Below are 15,846 nucleotides of genomic sequence, written 5' to 3'. Positions count from 1 at the left end.
CTAGGTTACCTGCCGCTGTCATTGCTACAAACGCAGAGTACAGTTAACGAAGGAATTCTACAAGCGTATTAAATTAACAAGATATGGCCACGTTTGGGGGAGTTAGCGATGCATCTGCTTTTGAAGACTATTATGAGGAATTTGTTGTATCCAACGAACCGTACATGTACGAGCCGGTGTTTTGATGTCAAAGCCAGCAGCAACAAGCCACAGTTGAGTCCTTTCTGGATCTCGCACTGGAAATTGGTGGAAACTTTGTGGTGCCCATCTGTACCGTTTATTTCTACAATTTCTAAAAGCACACTCAACCATCATGTTGCCTAGTCGTTCAATTGCGCTTCTGTCCCACGCTTCTCTGTTTACGTTCTTCTGTCGTGATTCGGTTACAAACCTAACCAGCGCATAGTAGAATTCCGCTTCTGCTGAGAAAGTAGTCCCTCGATGATTCATGCGATGCAAGGTTAGTTTTATTTCTAACATTATTCTATCAACACAGACATTTCAATCTATAGTCTGGCGTTATAATTGATTTACCTCGGGTGTACTGTGGAGTGGGTAAGACTGTTTTTAATAGCAGGCTAGCATTGCCCGTTGACGTGCGCTAGCCTAGCACGAGCGAACTCTGCAACTAGAAGGACTGAATGAAATGTGTTGAAAACTGTCTCCAGTGATATAGAATACCAATGCTCACTTCGGAATCAGGCCCTATGTCCAAAATTCCGAACTACCCCTTTAACTGTTGTGTCCCAAGTGCTATGTTGATTCATTATGTGTTTGTTTGTCTTTTATTTATCCTTTGTCCTTTGCATAGTTCAAGCATTATTTCAATCCAGACCAGTTAATTGGAAACCTTCGATAAGCAGTAGAACCTGATCTCAATGTAACCGTCTAATGATGAGTCTGAACACGAAAATATAGAAGTCAGTACATGATCACGTGGATCCAAGACAAATAAAAAACAGACCTGGAGAAAACTGAACTTCTACACATCCAAGTCCCTCCCTCCCTCTACACTGAAGTGATGAAAAGATGTTGTGTTACTGATGCCTAACTTTGTTCAAACAGTCGCAATTCAGGCCTACGTACAATACCGTTCAAAAAGCAATTCTGTAATAATTATGTGTGACTCTGCAATTAGGGGGTAGGGGGGGGCAAGCTTGTTGTTATGAGCCTATGTAGGGAAGTTAAGATCCCAAAATGCAAGCCAATATAATATAAAAAGATATGCACAGACAATAAACCAAGCATCTTACAGCTGTCTCTTACACCAAACTGTGTGTGTGTGTGTGTGTGTGTGTGTGTGTGTGTGTGTGTGTGTGTGTGTGTGTGTGTGTGTGTGTGTGTGTGTGTGTGTGTGTGTGTGTGTGTGTGTGTGTGTGTGTGTGTGTGTGTGCGTGCGTGCGCCCACCCACATGCCAGGTGTGTTTATTGATTGATAACTGCTAACAGCCGAAAACATGTACTATTAACTAGCCTGCGATTGTGATAGTTATATTGCCTCCTGCTCCCATATCCTGTTGCATGTGTTTTCAGCGCTGTTGGAAAGATTCAACTCAGCCTACGACGGCTAAGACTGTAGTTCAGCAGAAAATAAACAATATTTATGTCAAGCTTGTTTTTATAACACACCGTCTAATATTTGTTTCAGTTTGCTTGGTATTTGGTTCTGTTTGACTTTGGGTTGGATTTGTGGTATAGGCCTACTGTAACTGCTTTCGGATGTTTGTTGTAGATAAGGGTCTGGTTGAGTTGCAAAATTCTCACAAAGTTGTCCACGAGCTCGAAATGAGGGTCGTTGTTCCCGACATGAGGGTCACAACCGTCACATTGCCGGATTTTATGAAGAGACCTTAAAAGGCCATGAAACGCAAGACGCACTCCGGTTTAGCGCCATTGACCGTGGTGCGCCATTGATCATGGCGTAAACAATGCGACAACACAATAAAACCACGTAAAATGCACATATTTTATTGTCATTATTATTTTGACTGGAATAGCTCCTTTGTGAATTAGATTCTCAAGTCCAACGAGATTCTAGGACGACACACACACACACACACACACACACACACACACACACACACACACACACACACACACACACACACACACACACACACACACACACACACACACACGCAGAATCAAACACGTAAAACAATGTCTACAGTTCACCACAGCATAGAGGTCATGCCAATCACTACATCCCTCATCTTTTCATGAATTTGATTGAAAACAGAATTGGTAATTGTAATTCATCATCCATTCTCTCTCTCTCTCTCTCTCTCTCTCTCTCTCTCTCTCTCTCTCTCTCTCTCTCTCTCTCTCTCTCTCTCTCTCTCTTTATCCTTCTCTACTTCTTTCTTCCTGTGATAAATCTTCTTGAATGGTTGAAAGGTGGTGCACTGACTACATTTGGCACATCGTATTGATTTGTGACCACCACTCCAATCCTGCATCAGCACGCGCAAGCGCGCATAACAGGTATCGCCAACTTCTGGCAGACTTCGACATCGTTCCAATTTTAGCAACATTTTCATTTTGTTTCCAACCGCTAGTTGGCAACAATAATACGCCGAACGAACAACTCACACGTGTGCCAGATACAGACATAGATTGAGCGAACGTGATCTTGAGGGGGTTGTCTTCTTGATTCAGTGCACTAGACAGTGCACGGAACTCGCAGTCATTTTTTTTACTCTGAAAGTATTGTTGTTGTTCTTCTTTTAGGAATATTTTAGACATTTATCCGCGTGCGAGCTACTGAACAGCGCGCCTCCCCCTCCCCAAGTTCAGACCGGGCTAGGTCCTGAAAGGGGATATCACTTCTGCTATGTGCTAGCGACGAGAAACGACTCCTCGTGTTCTAGCAGACTGACTTATCGCATGTTTCCGCAACAAACGCTGCTTAATACACGCCTGAATCTTTAGTAGGCTATTTCGTCAGTGACGGATCGCGTGAGACAGGTAGGCCTACGAGAGACAGGTAGCCGGGAGACGGGTAGGCTGGAGACTGGTCGCCTGTTGCTTGGCATGACAGAGTCACCCACGCATCGAGAGACTGCTGTTTACTGTAAGCCCACTTACTGCTTCTTGAGGTAAGTTGATTGCATTTGTAATGTGTAATTGTAAAAAAAAAAAAGCCACTCGTCATTGTTCCCCCCCCCCCCCCCCCACATATAATAGTTATTCCAATTTGCACTGCAATACAAAAATATATCGAATTATTTGGAGATATATCTAGAACACATGAAGACACTCTGACAACCTGAGGAAATAACATTTGCACGATCAGCGTGTAAGTCAAAGGGATTTATTAACCGGAAAACCCAAAGGTCTTCCCCTGAATAAAATAACATGGATAGTGTTGTGCTGTAGCCTATGTGCCACTGTTTCTAAGCAAGGCTTTAAAATGAAAATGTTTAAAATGTGCTTCATAGAATCTACACTGAGGAAGTCGGCATGTAAAACTTTGGGGAAGGCATGCAGAATATGGTTGGACGAAAACGCTGGAGGAGATCCACTGGTATGTCAATCAGGGACGATTCTAGACCATTTGAGCTATACTGATATTTGACCATCAGAAAGGAAACTAAAGTCATGAAGAAAAATACAAAAATAAATAAAGCTAGACCTGCTTAAATGGATACTTATATAAATACATTTCTTTGCTTTAACCTTTGTAACAATGTGTAAAACAATACGATAGCAGCCGAGCTATTAGAAGATTGGTCCTCACTTATAACTGCCAATGATATAAATTAACCACTGATATGTCGGTTGTGATGTTTATAGCATGAACTGAAGGCTTCCACTTCATGCCATGAATATTCAAGCATAACCGCTAGACCTGTATTCAACCAAATGCAGGGTTGTATGATTTTTCTTTTCAGGAGCATATTTGTTGAAATAAATATTTTTTAATCTAAAGGATTGTTTCAGATACTGTACGCCTTTAACATATCTTTGGTTATTCTTTGGTATGTCTTTGTGACACAAAATGTAAACCTATTTATAACGTTTCACCTCTGATCAACCCTAGCTCTGTGTATGATACACTGTATACCTTGACTTACTGCTGTGACAGGGCAGACACCATGGCAGGGTAAGTTGCACATTTTACAAGGTCTTGAGTAGGTAAACTAGGTTCTAATTCCTTCAATGTCTTGGGCATTCAAAACGTCTCCCGTTTTCAATGCATGGCATATGGATTAGTGTTTTTGGAGTAATGCATTTGCTTTTGTTCTGCCACAAAGAGCCTAAGTAAAGAAAAAACACAATTGTCCTGGTTACAGACCTTATGCAGCAATAGTACAATATTCCCCTCTCTCAATCCCCTCACCCTCAAGGGCTGATTGATCATGCAGACGCTTCGACGCAGTCGTGAACCTCTATGGTTCTGCGTCGGGTTTTAGTTAGCAGCCCAATCAGAGCCCTTGCTGCTGCATCGCCTCGACAGATGGTTACAATTTTTGGGAGGCGCACGTCAGGCCCTTGCGGTGGACGCAGCGAGGGTCTGCAAGGACGTAAGGGGTCCGTAACCTGCTTGCGTTGCGTGAACGTGGGAGCATTATCAGCCCTTTAGTCCCCCTCTCCCTTTCCTGTCATCCCTATCCCTTGCCCATCTCTCTCTCTCTCTTTCTCTCTCTCTCTCTCTCTCTCTCTCTCTCTCTCTCTCTCTCTCTCTCTCTCTCTCTCTCTCTCTCTCTCTCTCTCTCTCTCTAATTCCCTGGCATTCCTCCATCTCTTTATTTTATATATTTAGTGTAATAAAATAAAAAGGTATTAAGCATCTTAAGCACCTTAATCATTTTTGCATATAAATAGACTGTACTTTTATTTGATGTTCTTTGGAGTCAGACCTTGACCAGCCACCCCCCTGTGAGAGGGCCTATTGTAAAGAGCTGAGGCAGAGCCACTATAGGCCACACACCCCTCTCCAACTTCAGTGTGGTTTCCATCCATCACACATTAGTTAGGCTTCCGTAAAAGATTTGGAACATTTAAAGCTAATGTGTGTGAAAAATGGAGGCACAGCTATGCTTCAGTAGAAACGTATTACTGTTGGGGAATAGCGATAAATATCTGGCTAATAGAAATTCAAGTTCAATGGCTAAATCCTCTTTGGAACCATCTGCGTGGTTTAAGCCACATTCACTTCCCCTTTGGAATGCAAACAGATGACAACATTGGCCGCAGGCCTTGGCTAACTGCTGCTTTGAGCTTCTGGAGGCTTTGGTAATGCAACAAAAGATATTCCTGCACGACGCATACATCTCCTGTTTGGTCAACATGTTTTTGCATCAACATCATCAAGGATGAGTGTTTCTTATAGTTATAGTTAGAGAGTTCAGCAGCAAGATATGTTGTTTATCCTGCAAGAAGGCTATCCTGTGCCAAGCAAATTAAGAAAAACACCGGGACAGACTTCTTTAGGAGTGATTATTGATAACTATTAATATTGACATTAGCCATGTCAAATGTGAGCGTTGACATTGTTGACAAAAATGATATGACTTTCACTGATGCATACTTCTGAGAGCGCGACACCATGGTGTGAATTTGGGAATACTGAATGAAAATGTAATTCTTGTTAAAACCTTTGACACAGATGTGTGGTGAAGGCAGATTACACCGAACAAAATTAACATTGAGAGCGGTATGTATCAAAGCAAAGGGAGATAAAATATTTAGCAAAACATGTTAATAATATCTGAAAATATAGAAGTCCTAATTTGTTATAGCATAACTTCTGTGGGGATATGGTGATAGCGTGGCCCGGAATCCAAAAACCGCACTGTTTCCTGTTGCGCTACAGAGATATTTGGCCGACAAGAAAGTCATTTGCTGAAGCTTTCAGAAGGGGATTTAATAATTGTATTTCTAAAGTGGCCAGTCCACACGCGGTTGGTTTGACCCTTCTTTCAATAATGTGGTGTCCGGACAGGATGCCTCGTCTTCTCAACTGGAGGAGTTTACCACGGCTGTTTGTACTTGCCGTTGGCCAATCAAACGCTTCAGATCCCCCCCTCCAGCAACTGGATTAGCTTAAACAAATATGCAGCTGAAGAAAGTGAAATGCCTTGCCTCGTTCACTCAGATTTCAGCTAGTCCGCTATCAGACTTTGTATTATTAATCAGAGATCTGATTTGTGACACTACCCAAAATGTTATGATGTATGTGCAATACATAACACCATAGGTAAGCTTACTCCTCAGCGGGAGAAGGCAAAACCAAGGGAATTAGCTCCAATGGTAGAGCGCTTGCTTAGCATGCGAGAGGTATCCGGATCAATTCCTGCATTCTCCACCTGGTTTTGAATTAGTCAATGGTCTTGTCAGAGCTATCCTGTAAGGACTCGACTGACCTATGAGTCACACTTAGCCAGACGTAAAAGGAAGCAAACCTTCTACACCTGTGCTTTAACAGTTGACAGTTCTCCTGAACAATATAGGTGCAATATACTGCAACATTCGTTTTTTATTTATATATTTTTTTTTTTTGTGCCTTTATGGACAGGAAAGTGAAGACAGACAGGATAGCGGGTTGGAGAAGAAGGGACATGACATTTAGCAAAGGACCATAGGTAGGTGGGAATCTAACCTGGGAGGCTACATGCCGGGGTGGAGCCACTGAGACGGTCCGGTGACATTAGTTATTTTCAGATTTCAACATTGACGTTATCAGGGTTTATGCTTCAAATTAAAAAGGTCAGAAGAAGAAATAGGCTTACAACTAATATTTATCAAGAAGTATTTTACTCTTGCCAGAATACTATTTGTGTGCCAATTCTAGCTAAACGAATAGAGATGTGCTCTGCTTTAATGCCCTTTTAAAGCCTTTTCCCAACGGACACAAACGGAGGATGTTCAGCATATAAACAGAAGGGTGTTTACTGTACGTGTTAAAGTGTAATTCTGGCGAAAATTGATCCCAGGGTCTTTTTCGCCCTACCGGTAGGTCCATGTTTCCAGGAAGTCCACACAAGTCGATTACCGGGTACCATAAATAAATAATAAATAAATAAATAATATAATAGAGGCGCCGACAAATTTAAAACAGCCAAGTATCAAGAGGGGAGATTTTTATATTCAATTATTTTGCACCTCCATGATATTGTTTTGGAAGCGTTCGCTGTGCCCCTAGCCAATAACATGGAAGCCATTTGGGCTGTTACATTGCTCTTGGCAAGTTCTATACACGATTATGAACAAAAAAAAGTGTCTGGAGGGCTTATTTTATGGGTCCTCATCCTGAAAAAGTCTCTGGGTTAAATTTTCGCCAGAATTACACTTTAAGTCATATCATCTAGTTTGGCCATGCGGTTCAGCCAAGTCTTTCTATTTACGGTGCAGCCGTAGTTGATGGTCTTATTTCACCTAGCTGCTGGTCTTGGCGGATATTATCAATCACAAGTTCTCCATGGTTGTCATGTTTTCTATTTCGTTAAGTGGCAGTGAGATATTACTTCGACTTTTTTCAGGTTTGCGTTTGTCTCCAGATGTATTCGTATTTCTGGGATGAAAATGCCTACTGAGTTAACAGCCATCAAATCAATTTTCACATTCAATATGACACATTGCCTGTGTGTGTGTGTGTGTGTGTGTGTGTGTGTGTGTGTGTGTGTGTGTGTGTGTGTGTGTGTGTGTGTGTGTGTGTGTGTGTGTGTGTGTGTGTGTGTGTGTGTGTGTGTGTGTGTGTGTGTGTAAATCCGTGTTCAATGTTAGTGTCTGTGGATGCAAATGGATACCATTGTTCTGTGTGTTTTTACTTGTTATTATGTGCACTGATTTCCATTAGAAGGCATATCTTTATGTGTTATTTTTCTCAGTAGAGACATATTGGAGTAATATTTCCAGGCATCGTTGATAAAATTACACAGAAAAGGATAACTCACCATTCAGAGTTTCTTTGCTTTTAGAATTTTTTTCTATTTGCTTATAGATCCTGTTCCGGATGTGAACAGGATGTGTGTGTGTGTGTGTGTGTGTGTGTGTGTGTGTGTGTGTGTGTGTGTGTGTGTGTGTGTGTGTGTGTGTGTGTGTGTGTGTGTGTGTGTGTGTGTGTGTGTGTGTGTGTGTGTGTGTGTGTGTGTGTGTGTGTGTGTGTGTGTGTGTGTGACAGAAATACAATCTGTCTCTACAATCAGTGTTCTTGAGTGCATGTGTCTGTATGTATTAATGTATAAGTGTGTGCATGCGTGTGACGAGGTCCTACAGGGGATGGGTAAGATATCAACATTTCGCCATTACGCCATACCATTCTTTTCATGAATAGCTCAAACCAGCTAGACCAAAAACAATTGAGATGGATTAAGCACCTCTTCTGGTTTTGATTCCATGGATCTCTCTCACTTGGTGAAGTTAGGCAGTAGGCCATCTAGCTGTGTGTAACCTAGGTGCAACCAACCACAGTCTGGCAGGGATCGGGAAACGACGTGTTCAAACAGTGTCCTGTCTCCTAACGTTACATCCCGGCGTGCCTAGTCCCCTGCAGGGATTTTCAAGCCGAGAATGAAGTGTTTACACCCAAGTTGGACCTGCATGATTTAATTCTAACTCCACACGGGCGTATTGCTGTTCATCGGTCTAGACCGCGGTGCCACCTATTGTGGTTAATGTAGGATTTTAGGTTTTGTTACATTCCAAGATATTGTAGGTATGTATCTGATTTCTGACATCCTGGAAGTGGAACAGTGTGTTCACAGAAGGTAAATACTCCGAAGAAGAGCTGTGTCTATCATATCTGTTATGTTGTGCAATATTGCTGCTCATCATGCGTTATTTATAGGCTGGGGACACTTTCCGTACTTACTGTTGGAGAGCCCAGTGCTTGTGTGAGAGTATGTTTGTGTGAGTCATGTGTGTTGGAGATGGGTTAACACTTATATCTGGTAACCTTACTACTCAGTGGACGAGAGCTGCACCGGGGGAATCAGCCAAATGGAAGAGCACTCGCCTAGCATGGGATCAATGGCAGCATTTTCCATATTGAGGTACCTTTTGTTGGTGACCTTGTCACAACTTTACAATGCATTGAGTTAGCTTCAAGCGAGTGCTGACTTGTCCTGACCTTTAGCTGTGAAGATAACACTATATCAAACTAGGTCTGAATTGCACAGGGTTAGCTGATGAGCTAGTCTGACCTAGCTTGCATCTAGGTAGTACATGTCATGGCATTATCAATGACTGACCTTCTTCTGAGTAGAGAGTGACCACTTTCATTGTACTTTCATCGAGTTTGAACAAAAGTAAGAGCCACACACTCATCGTGTACTTGTTTTTAACTACCTTCTCCCTTCCCTGACGTAACCTAATAGATTTTGGATTGCTGGCAACCGCAAACAGACACACACCTCAATTGTGAAATTAAATTGTGAGTCACTGTTTGCCAACAGTCGGCATACGCACACACGACACACGGTTCTAACGTCAGACATACACCCACACACACGCGGCATGTCTGTGTTGAAATCAATTGTGAAATCAAATCTGTAACAACCCACGGATGATAACATGAAAAAAAGGTTTTGTAGCAAAGGATGTAGCGATTGCAGTCTGTGTGCGGGCCTGTGCATGTTTGTGTGTGCGTGCATGCCGATGTGTGCGTAAATATTCCAAGACTACTACTCAGACACAGTAAGCTCTGAGGAGGAGGCTGGATGCATTGATTCCAGACATTTGTACTGAAGACATTCATGTGATAATCAACAATTGGTTGAACACTCTGCGAAATGTGAGCAGAGCTGGCTGGAATGAATGCTTCACTGGATGTGAAACCTAAGTAGTGCACTGGCAGAAACCACGCTGTAATTATTGTATGTACCTCAGGGGTCCAGTGACAGGGAAAAAATAATAAATACACATGGTTTAATAACGCCAGAATTTTTGTTAAAAGGCCAATGTGTTAAAAAAGTCTTCACAAAATACATTGTAGCAATAGCAAAGCATGCGGCTTCAACATTGGAAAAGGACACACAGGTGTTAAAAACAGTAAAAGCATATACACATAGAATGATTGTTAACGCATAAAAAATATAGACAAACATATGCAGAAAAACTACTTATAAAACATGTGTATGGAATAAGCAACTGTTGTTTTGATTGATAACTTTAAGATCTATACATTTAGTCTAGATTATTCCACTCTCTTGAACCTGTGACATACCAGGCTAAAGATCTAAGTCATGGGTGACAATATCAAGCACAGGTTTGCATTTTCATAAGATGATCCCAAGTGCCTGGATTGATACCCTTGGTTTATAGAGATTCAAGTGGTTTCAGCGACGATGGTTGGCCAGTGAAGTTTTTTAAACATTAGTTCCGATGAGTGAAAATCATAGAAGGGAGAAAAATAATGGCAGCCTTTGTAGAAATGAGAGTAATGAATCGAATACCTGCAAGATTAATCCTGAACCTTTTACATTATTTTAACATGTGATTTAAAGGAGAGATTAGAGTCAATTCACACCCCAAGATATTTGAATTGGCTCACAACCTTCAGTTGCTTCTGCAAGGTTCATTAGTGGTTCAAATGGTTTTGCACTACAACACGTGTCTTAAACAGACACAGTATTTGGAGGCGGCACTTTTAAAGCCATTCTTTGACCAGCCATTAAACTTGTGAGCTTATTCGCAAGCAACATCTGCTTTGGTTCTGCCAAGTACAAGTATAACAGTGTTGTCTGTGTACAGTAGGGTTTCAACTTCAGAACAAACAGATTGATGGTCAGTTATGTGTTTACTAAATAGGAGTGGCCCAAGAATAGATCATTACGGGAAACCCGTAGGCAACTGCAGTGACTTGGATTGATGATTATTTATGGCAACTGATTGAGACCATTTAATAATGCACGATTCCACCAATTTCACTGCACCATTGAAAGGATTTAGGGATAGCTTAGCAAGGAGAGCTTTCTGACTGAATGTTTCAAAAGATCAACTGAGAAAAATAAAGAATTAGCGTGAAAACTGCATCGGCTGGTGCGCAGAGCAGTTTTAAGATGGAAAATGATCTGATCAGCTACCCGTTTCTCAGCAGCTTTGGATACCGTCAGGTAAATGCTGATTGGCCTTAAATTACATATGGAAAGTGGGTCAACAGATTTGAATATTGGACAAAAGAAAATTTCAAGGCATTTGAGAACGGACTGAGGAGAGGTAAATGATAGAAGTAATTGGATGAGCTAGTTCTGAACAAAGGTCTTTTAGCATAGTTGTATCCATCCCAAAATATATTTTGGTCATGAAAGTTTGACTGACCTGATGCTTTTCATGACTTCTTGTTCATTGATGTTTTTTTATGGTAAAGGCAGGTTCTACACTAGTTTCTGGGTATATTCTTGTAGTTAACTGAGAAACCCTGGGCAGTGTCAGCCACTGAGTATCAGCCTTCAATCGCTTCCTATTCATCTTCCTGACCATGATGATCAGGTTATGATCATCATAACCTGACAGTCCAGTTTGAATATTCAATCATTTTAAGATTCAGGTCTGTTGCTTAAAACTAGAGCAATCTGTTTGCTTGTGAGTTAGTTATTATTGTGGGCCCTTGAATTAACTATGATAAGTCCAGCCCGTTATTTAATTCAGGTTTTTCCTATTAAATGTATCCTATCAATTTATATTATGCCACCAATAATGATTTTCTCTGTTTAGTAACCACTGAATCACATTGTATCTCCTACCCGCCCTCCTGCCCTCCCGGACTTCCTCCAGAATGTGAAAGGAACCACCATGCCCACCACCACACACCTATCCACGGAGTCCTCCTTCCTGGGTCTCCTTCCCTTCTCCAGCTTCTACCTGGGTCTGGAGCTGGAGCCCACAGTGTCCTCTGCGTTGGAGGGCCTGGCGTCGGTCGACAGCAACGTCAGTCGGCCGAGCAGCCCGCGGTGCACCTACAAGGAGGACTTCAAGCGCATCCTTCTTCCTGCCGTCTACAGCCTCGTCTTCCTCATCGGCCTGCCTCTGAACTCGGCCGTCATTCTGAAGATATGGAGGCTGCGCCCCAACCTGTCACGCAACAACATCTACATGCTCAACCTGGCCATGGCAGACTTCCTGTACGTGATGTCACTTCCTCTGCTGATATACAACTATGCCAGCCATGACTATTGGCCCTTTGGTGAGCTTGCCTGCAAAATGGTCCGCTTCCAGTTCTACAGGTGAGGGTTTTTAACGTGCTTCTTTGTAGGTTTTGCTCAAGGTCAACATCCTGATATTTCTTTTTTTATTCATCTTTCCTATGAGCTCTTAATGTACATACTTGGTGGTGGAAGGCGATTCTCATTTTTAGCATGATGTATGTGCTAGTGTTGTTAGTATTAATACTTGATGTCTTATGATTAGCATGATTACACACCAGGCTGAGTCACAAAGCAAAAGCATCAACCAAACCCTCAATACTTTGAAGTACTTCCTCGATCTAACTTTCCCTGCCCTAGTCTTTTTTCAGCCTGTTTGTTTACACACATGATGCTTGATTATCACAACCGCTGTAGTGTGTTCTAACTATGGCTTGTTCTACGTTATTGCTTAATGACCGGGGTCAGGTTTATTAAGACACGCTCATACATTTTAAGACAGTGTTGTTCATCCATTGTGTTACGTAATTCATTGAGCAGAGAACCATATGTACTAACTTGCTTCCACCTTTCGGTCCTCCGTAGCAACATGCACGGGAGCATCTTCTTCCTCACCTGCATCAGCCTGCAGAGGTACGTGGGCATCTGCCACCCCCTGGCCAGCTGGCACAAGGAGGGCGGCCGGCGGCTGGCCTGGATCGTCTGCTTCGGGGTGTGGCTGGTGGTGGCCATCCTCTGCGCCCCCACCTTCCACTTCGCCGCCACGGGCACCCAGAGGAACCGCACCGTGTGCTACGACATGAGCCGGCCCGACCGCTCCCTCGACTACTACCCCTACGGCATGGCGCTCACCTGCCTGGGCTTTGTGCTGCCCTTCCTGGCCGTGACGGCGTGCTACTGCCGCATGGCCCTGCTCCTCTGCCGGCCCGCCGCCTACCAGGGCGTGTCGGGCTCGGCGGCGGCGAGCGAGAAGCGGGACAAGGCGGTGCGCATGATCGTGGTGGTGGTGGTGGTGTTCGCCGTCAGCTTCCTGCCCTTCCACCTCACCAAGACACTGTACCTGCTGGTGCGCACGCTGCCCGGCGTGCCCTGCGCCACGCGCAACCTCTTCTCCGTGGTGTACAAGTGCACGCGGCCCTTCGCCAGCATGAACAGCGTGCTGGACCCCATCCTCTTCTACTTCACCCAGCCGCGCTACCGCCAGAGCACCCGCCGGCTGCTGCGCAGGGTCACCATGCTCAAGGACAAGGGCACCAGCGTGTGACTGTGTCCAGTGCCGTCCGATCCCAGAACCAGGGACAGTTTGGCACCGCTCCTTCAACCACGCCGTGACCCAGGTGGTATGGAGTTCTGCGTATGGCTGGTATTCTGCCAGGGCTAGGGGGAAATATATGGAAGATCTGAACACCAAGATGATATAAGAAGGGAGATTTAAATGATCAATATATGTATAAAAGTTAGATGCAGGCATGGACTGCCACTTCCGTGTTCTGACCACCAGAGGGCGTATTTGTTCCTTGGCGCTGTAGTACAACTACATACCTGACCCGCTATTTCTAAATTGGAAGCCTCTGGTGGTCATGGTTGAGTTGAATTGATACCAACCTGACTTGTTTTTGTCTGATGCAGTCGGATGCATCCCTTGATTTTAATGTGAACAAAAAACGTGTGTGAATATGTGAATGAAATCTAGACTGCTTAGAAGGGAAGGAGATGGGGGTTTGAGTTTAGGCTGACCTCTGTGGTTTTCCTCTTCCTGTGTGTGTGTGTGTGTGTGTGTGTGTGTGTGTGTGTGTGTGTGTGTGTGTGTGTGTGTGTGTGTGTGTGTGTGTGTGTGTGTGTGTGTGTGTGTGTGTGTGTGTGTGTGTGTGTGTGTGTGTGTGTGTGAGAGAGACCTTCCCATGAAACAGAAGTTTCCTTGACTGTGTTTGTGTGCATGTTGTTCATACTGACAGAATGGAGAGACGCACTGCGCTTTTGAAAGAGATTTTTAGGTTATAAACCATGAGGTTTCGATATGAACACGTTTTCCAACCTTGCATATGAGATATATTCTGGTTCTCACAATCAATGACAATGCTGCAGTCAAATTCCATGCTTGTAGAAAAATGCACCCGAGCCTAAGAGAATAAAAAAGTTGTACTGTTTTATATTATCTTGCATGAGATGCAAAGTTAATAAATATGAAAGTAGGGATTATGTTTTATGGCTTCAGCCAATGACTATAGCTCACATGCAAAGGTTCTTCAAACCCCAATATCCAAAGTCTATCAAAAATGGTATGCATCTAAAAAATTAAACACTGCATGTAACTTTGGATACAAGTGTCAGTTAAATAATAAATATCTCTTGGATCAGGAACTGAACTAACCATAAGACAAGTTATGGCATCACTAAAACAGGATGGTTCACCCATAGATCCAAAATAACATGCCAAAAGATGTATCTACTGCTTATAAATATATATATTTATAAATATAACCGCATGTTTACTAAACCAAAATAATATACCTTATACAGTCGGGCAGCTTCCATTATAAGGCATGATTGAATAGCAAGCTATAGATCTCAGAATATTTAAAATATATTTATTTCATAAATACTGTGAATGTGTGGGATTCCTCGAATGCATTACACTGATTAAGAATGCTGTCAGATTGAAAGACTGTGTGTGTGTGTGTGTGTGTGTGTGTGTGTGTGTGTGTGTGTGTGTGTGTGTGTGTGTGTGTGTGTGTGTGTGTGTGTGTGTGTGTGTGTGTGTGGGTGTGTGCTTGCGTGTGCACCATTCCAGCACCATTTAGAGTTTCTATATAAAAGTATTATTCTTTTGAGATATTATATTTTTTTTGTAACGATTCAGAATAAAATATAATGACAACATATTTTTTAGGTTCTAGTTTGATTTGTACATAACTAATGAGTAGTTGTAATATCCTAAATGTATGTTTTTTTATGTAGATTTAAATAGATGCCAGAATTCATGTTCTCTGTGTCCCTTAATTTCATTAAAGAAAATGCATACTAAATGTACAGACTTTAAGTGACTTACATGTCACTGGTTAGTTACAATAATGTGTATAGGGCTTGTAAATTGTGACCTCACATCCCAATGTGTCATTGTTGAGAAATTAATCCTGAAATTAATTATCATTATGGGGCAACATTGATGTGTTTGAAAGGGCTAGAGTGTTTCTAATGCGAGTCAAGGCAAAACGAAAAGCCTATGTATACTTACGTTTTATTTAGGATTTTGCATTACTGCAACTCTCGAGCCATGGCTATACTCTATATAGCCATCCTTGCATCTTAGTGAGAAGTGCATTCTTGGATAGGATTAATATAGACCATAGCCACCGTTAGATGGGTCAAGTGTCACAAGTGTACAATGGGTTCTCAAAATTCTACTGTCATCTAAAGTTTCACTTATGCTGTATTCTAGCTTTATTCGCTTTAACCAAGTAGTATCCAAGTTGAATGATTCACTTGCACAACAATCTCACAGGTATTATCTTTCTTTTGGTGCCACTATTAGATTGGGGAGATATACTCTATTCACTTTGGATAGGTCATTTTTCAGAAGAAACAGAAATAGGCCTAGTGATGAAGAGGTTATACTATGTGGGACATCATTGCTAGAAGGGCTATGGCAATTAGGCATATGATGTAGACACTAAACTATAGCCTATAGTTTATTAGGTTATGTACCATTATAATGATTATAATACAGTCACATTAGAATAGAGCACAGACACATTTACTT

General features: G+C 42.4%; 1 protein-coding gene across 6 annotated transcripts; it reads left to right on the top strand.

Moving 5' to 3' along the window:
- Window positions 1–2,598: 2,598 nt before the first annotated feature.
- Window positions 2,599–15,128, top strand: LOC130406060 (P2Y purinoceptor 3). 6 transcript variants are annotated; one of them, XM_056611430.1, is made up of 4 exons: window positions 2,605–3,098; window positions 6,521–6,587; window positions 11,719–12,167; window positions 12,672–15,128. In XM_056611430.1, exons 3-4 carry the CDS (start codon window positions 11,737–11,739, stop codon window positions 13,348–13,350), a joined length of 1,110 nt encoding a protein of 369 aa, XP_056467405.1. In that variant the 5' UTR covers window positions 2,605–3,098; window positions 6,521–6,587; window positions 11,719–11,736; the 3' UTR covers window positions 13,351–15,128. The 6 variants fall into 6 exon arrangements, with proteins under 6 accessions (XP_056467402.1, XP_056467405.1, XP_056467401.1 ...); XM_056611426.1 differs by lacking the exon at window positions 6,521–6,587 and adding an exon at window positions 3,441–3,526; XM_056611429.1 differs by lacking the exons at window positions 2,605–3,098; window positions 6,521–6,587 and adding exons at window positions 8,263–8,711; window positions 8,912–8,996.
- Window positions 15,129–15,846: the final 718 nt, after the last annotated feature.

This window comes from Gadus chalcogrammus, chromosome 16, assembly GCF_026213295.1.
Source record: "Gadus chalcogrammus isolate NIFS_2021 chromosome 16, NIFS_Gcha_1.0, whole genome shotgun sequence".
In the NCBI taxonomy this organism is placed as follows: Eukaryota; Metazoa; Chordata; class Actinopteri; order Gadiformes; family Gadidae; genus Gadus; species Gadus chalcogrammus.
This window is presented reverse-complemented; position numbering and strand designations above follow the sequence as displayed.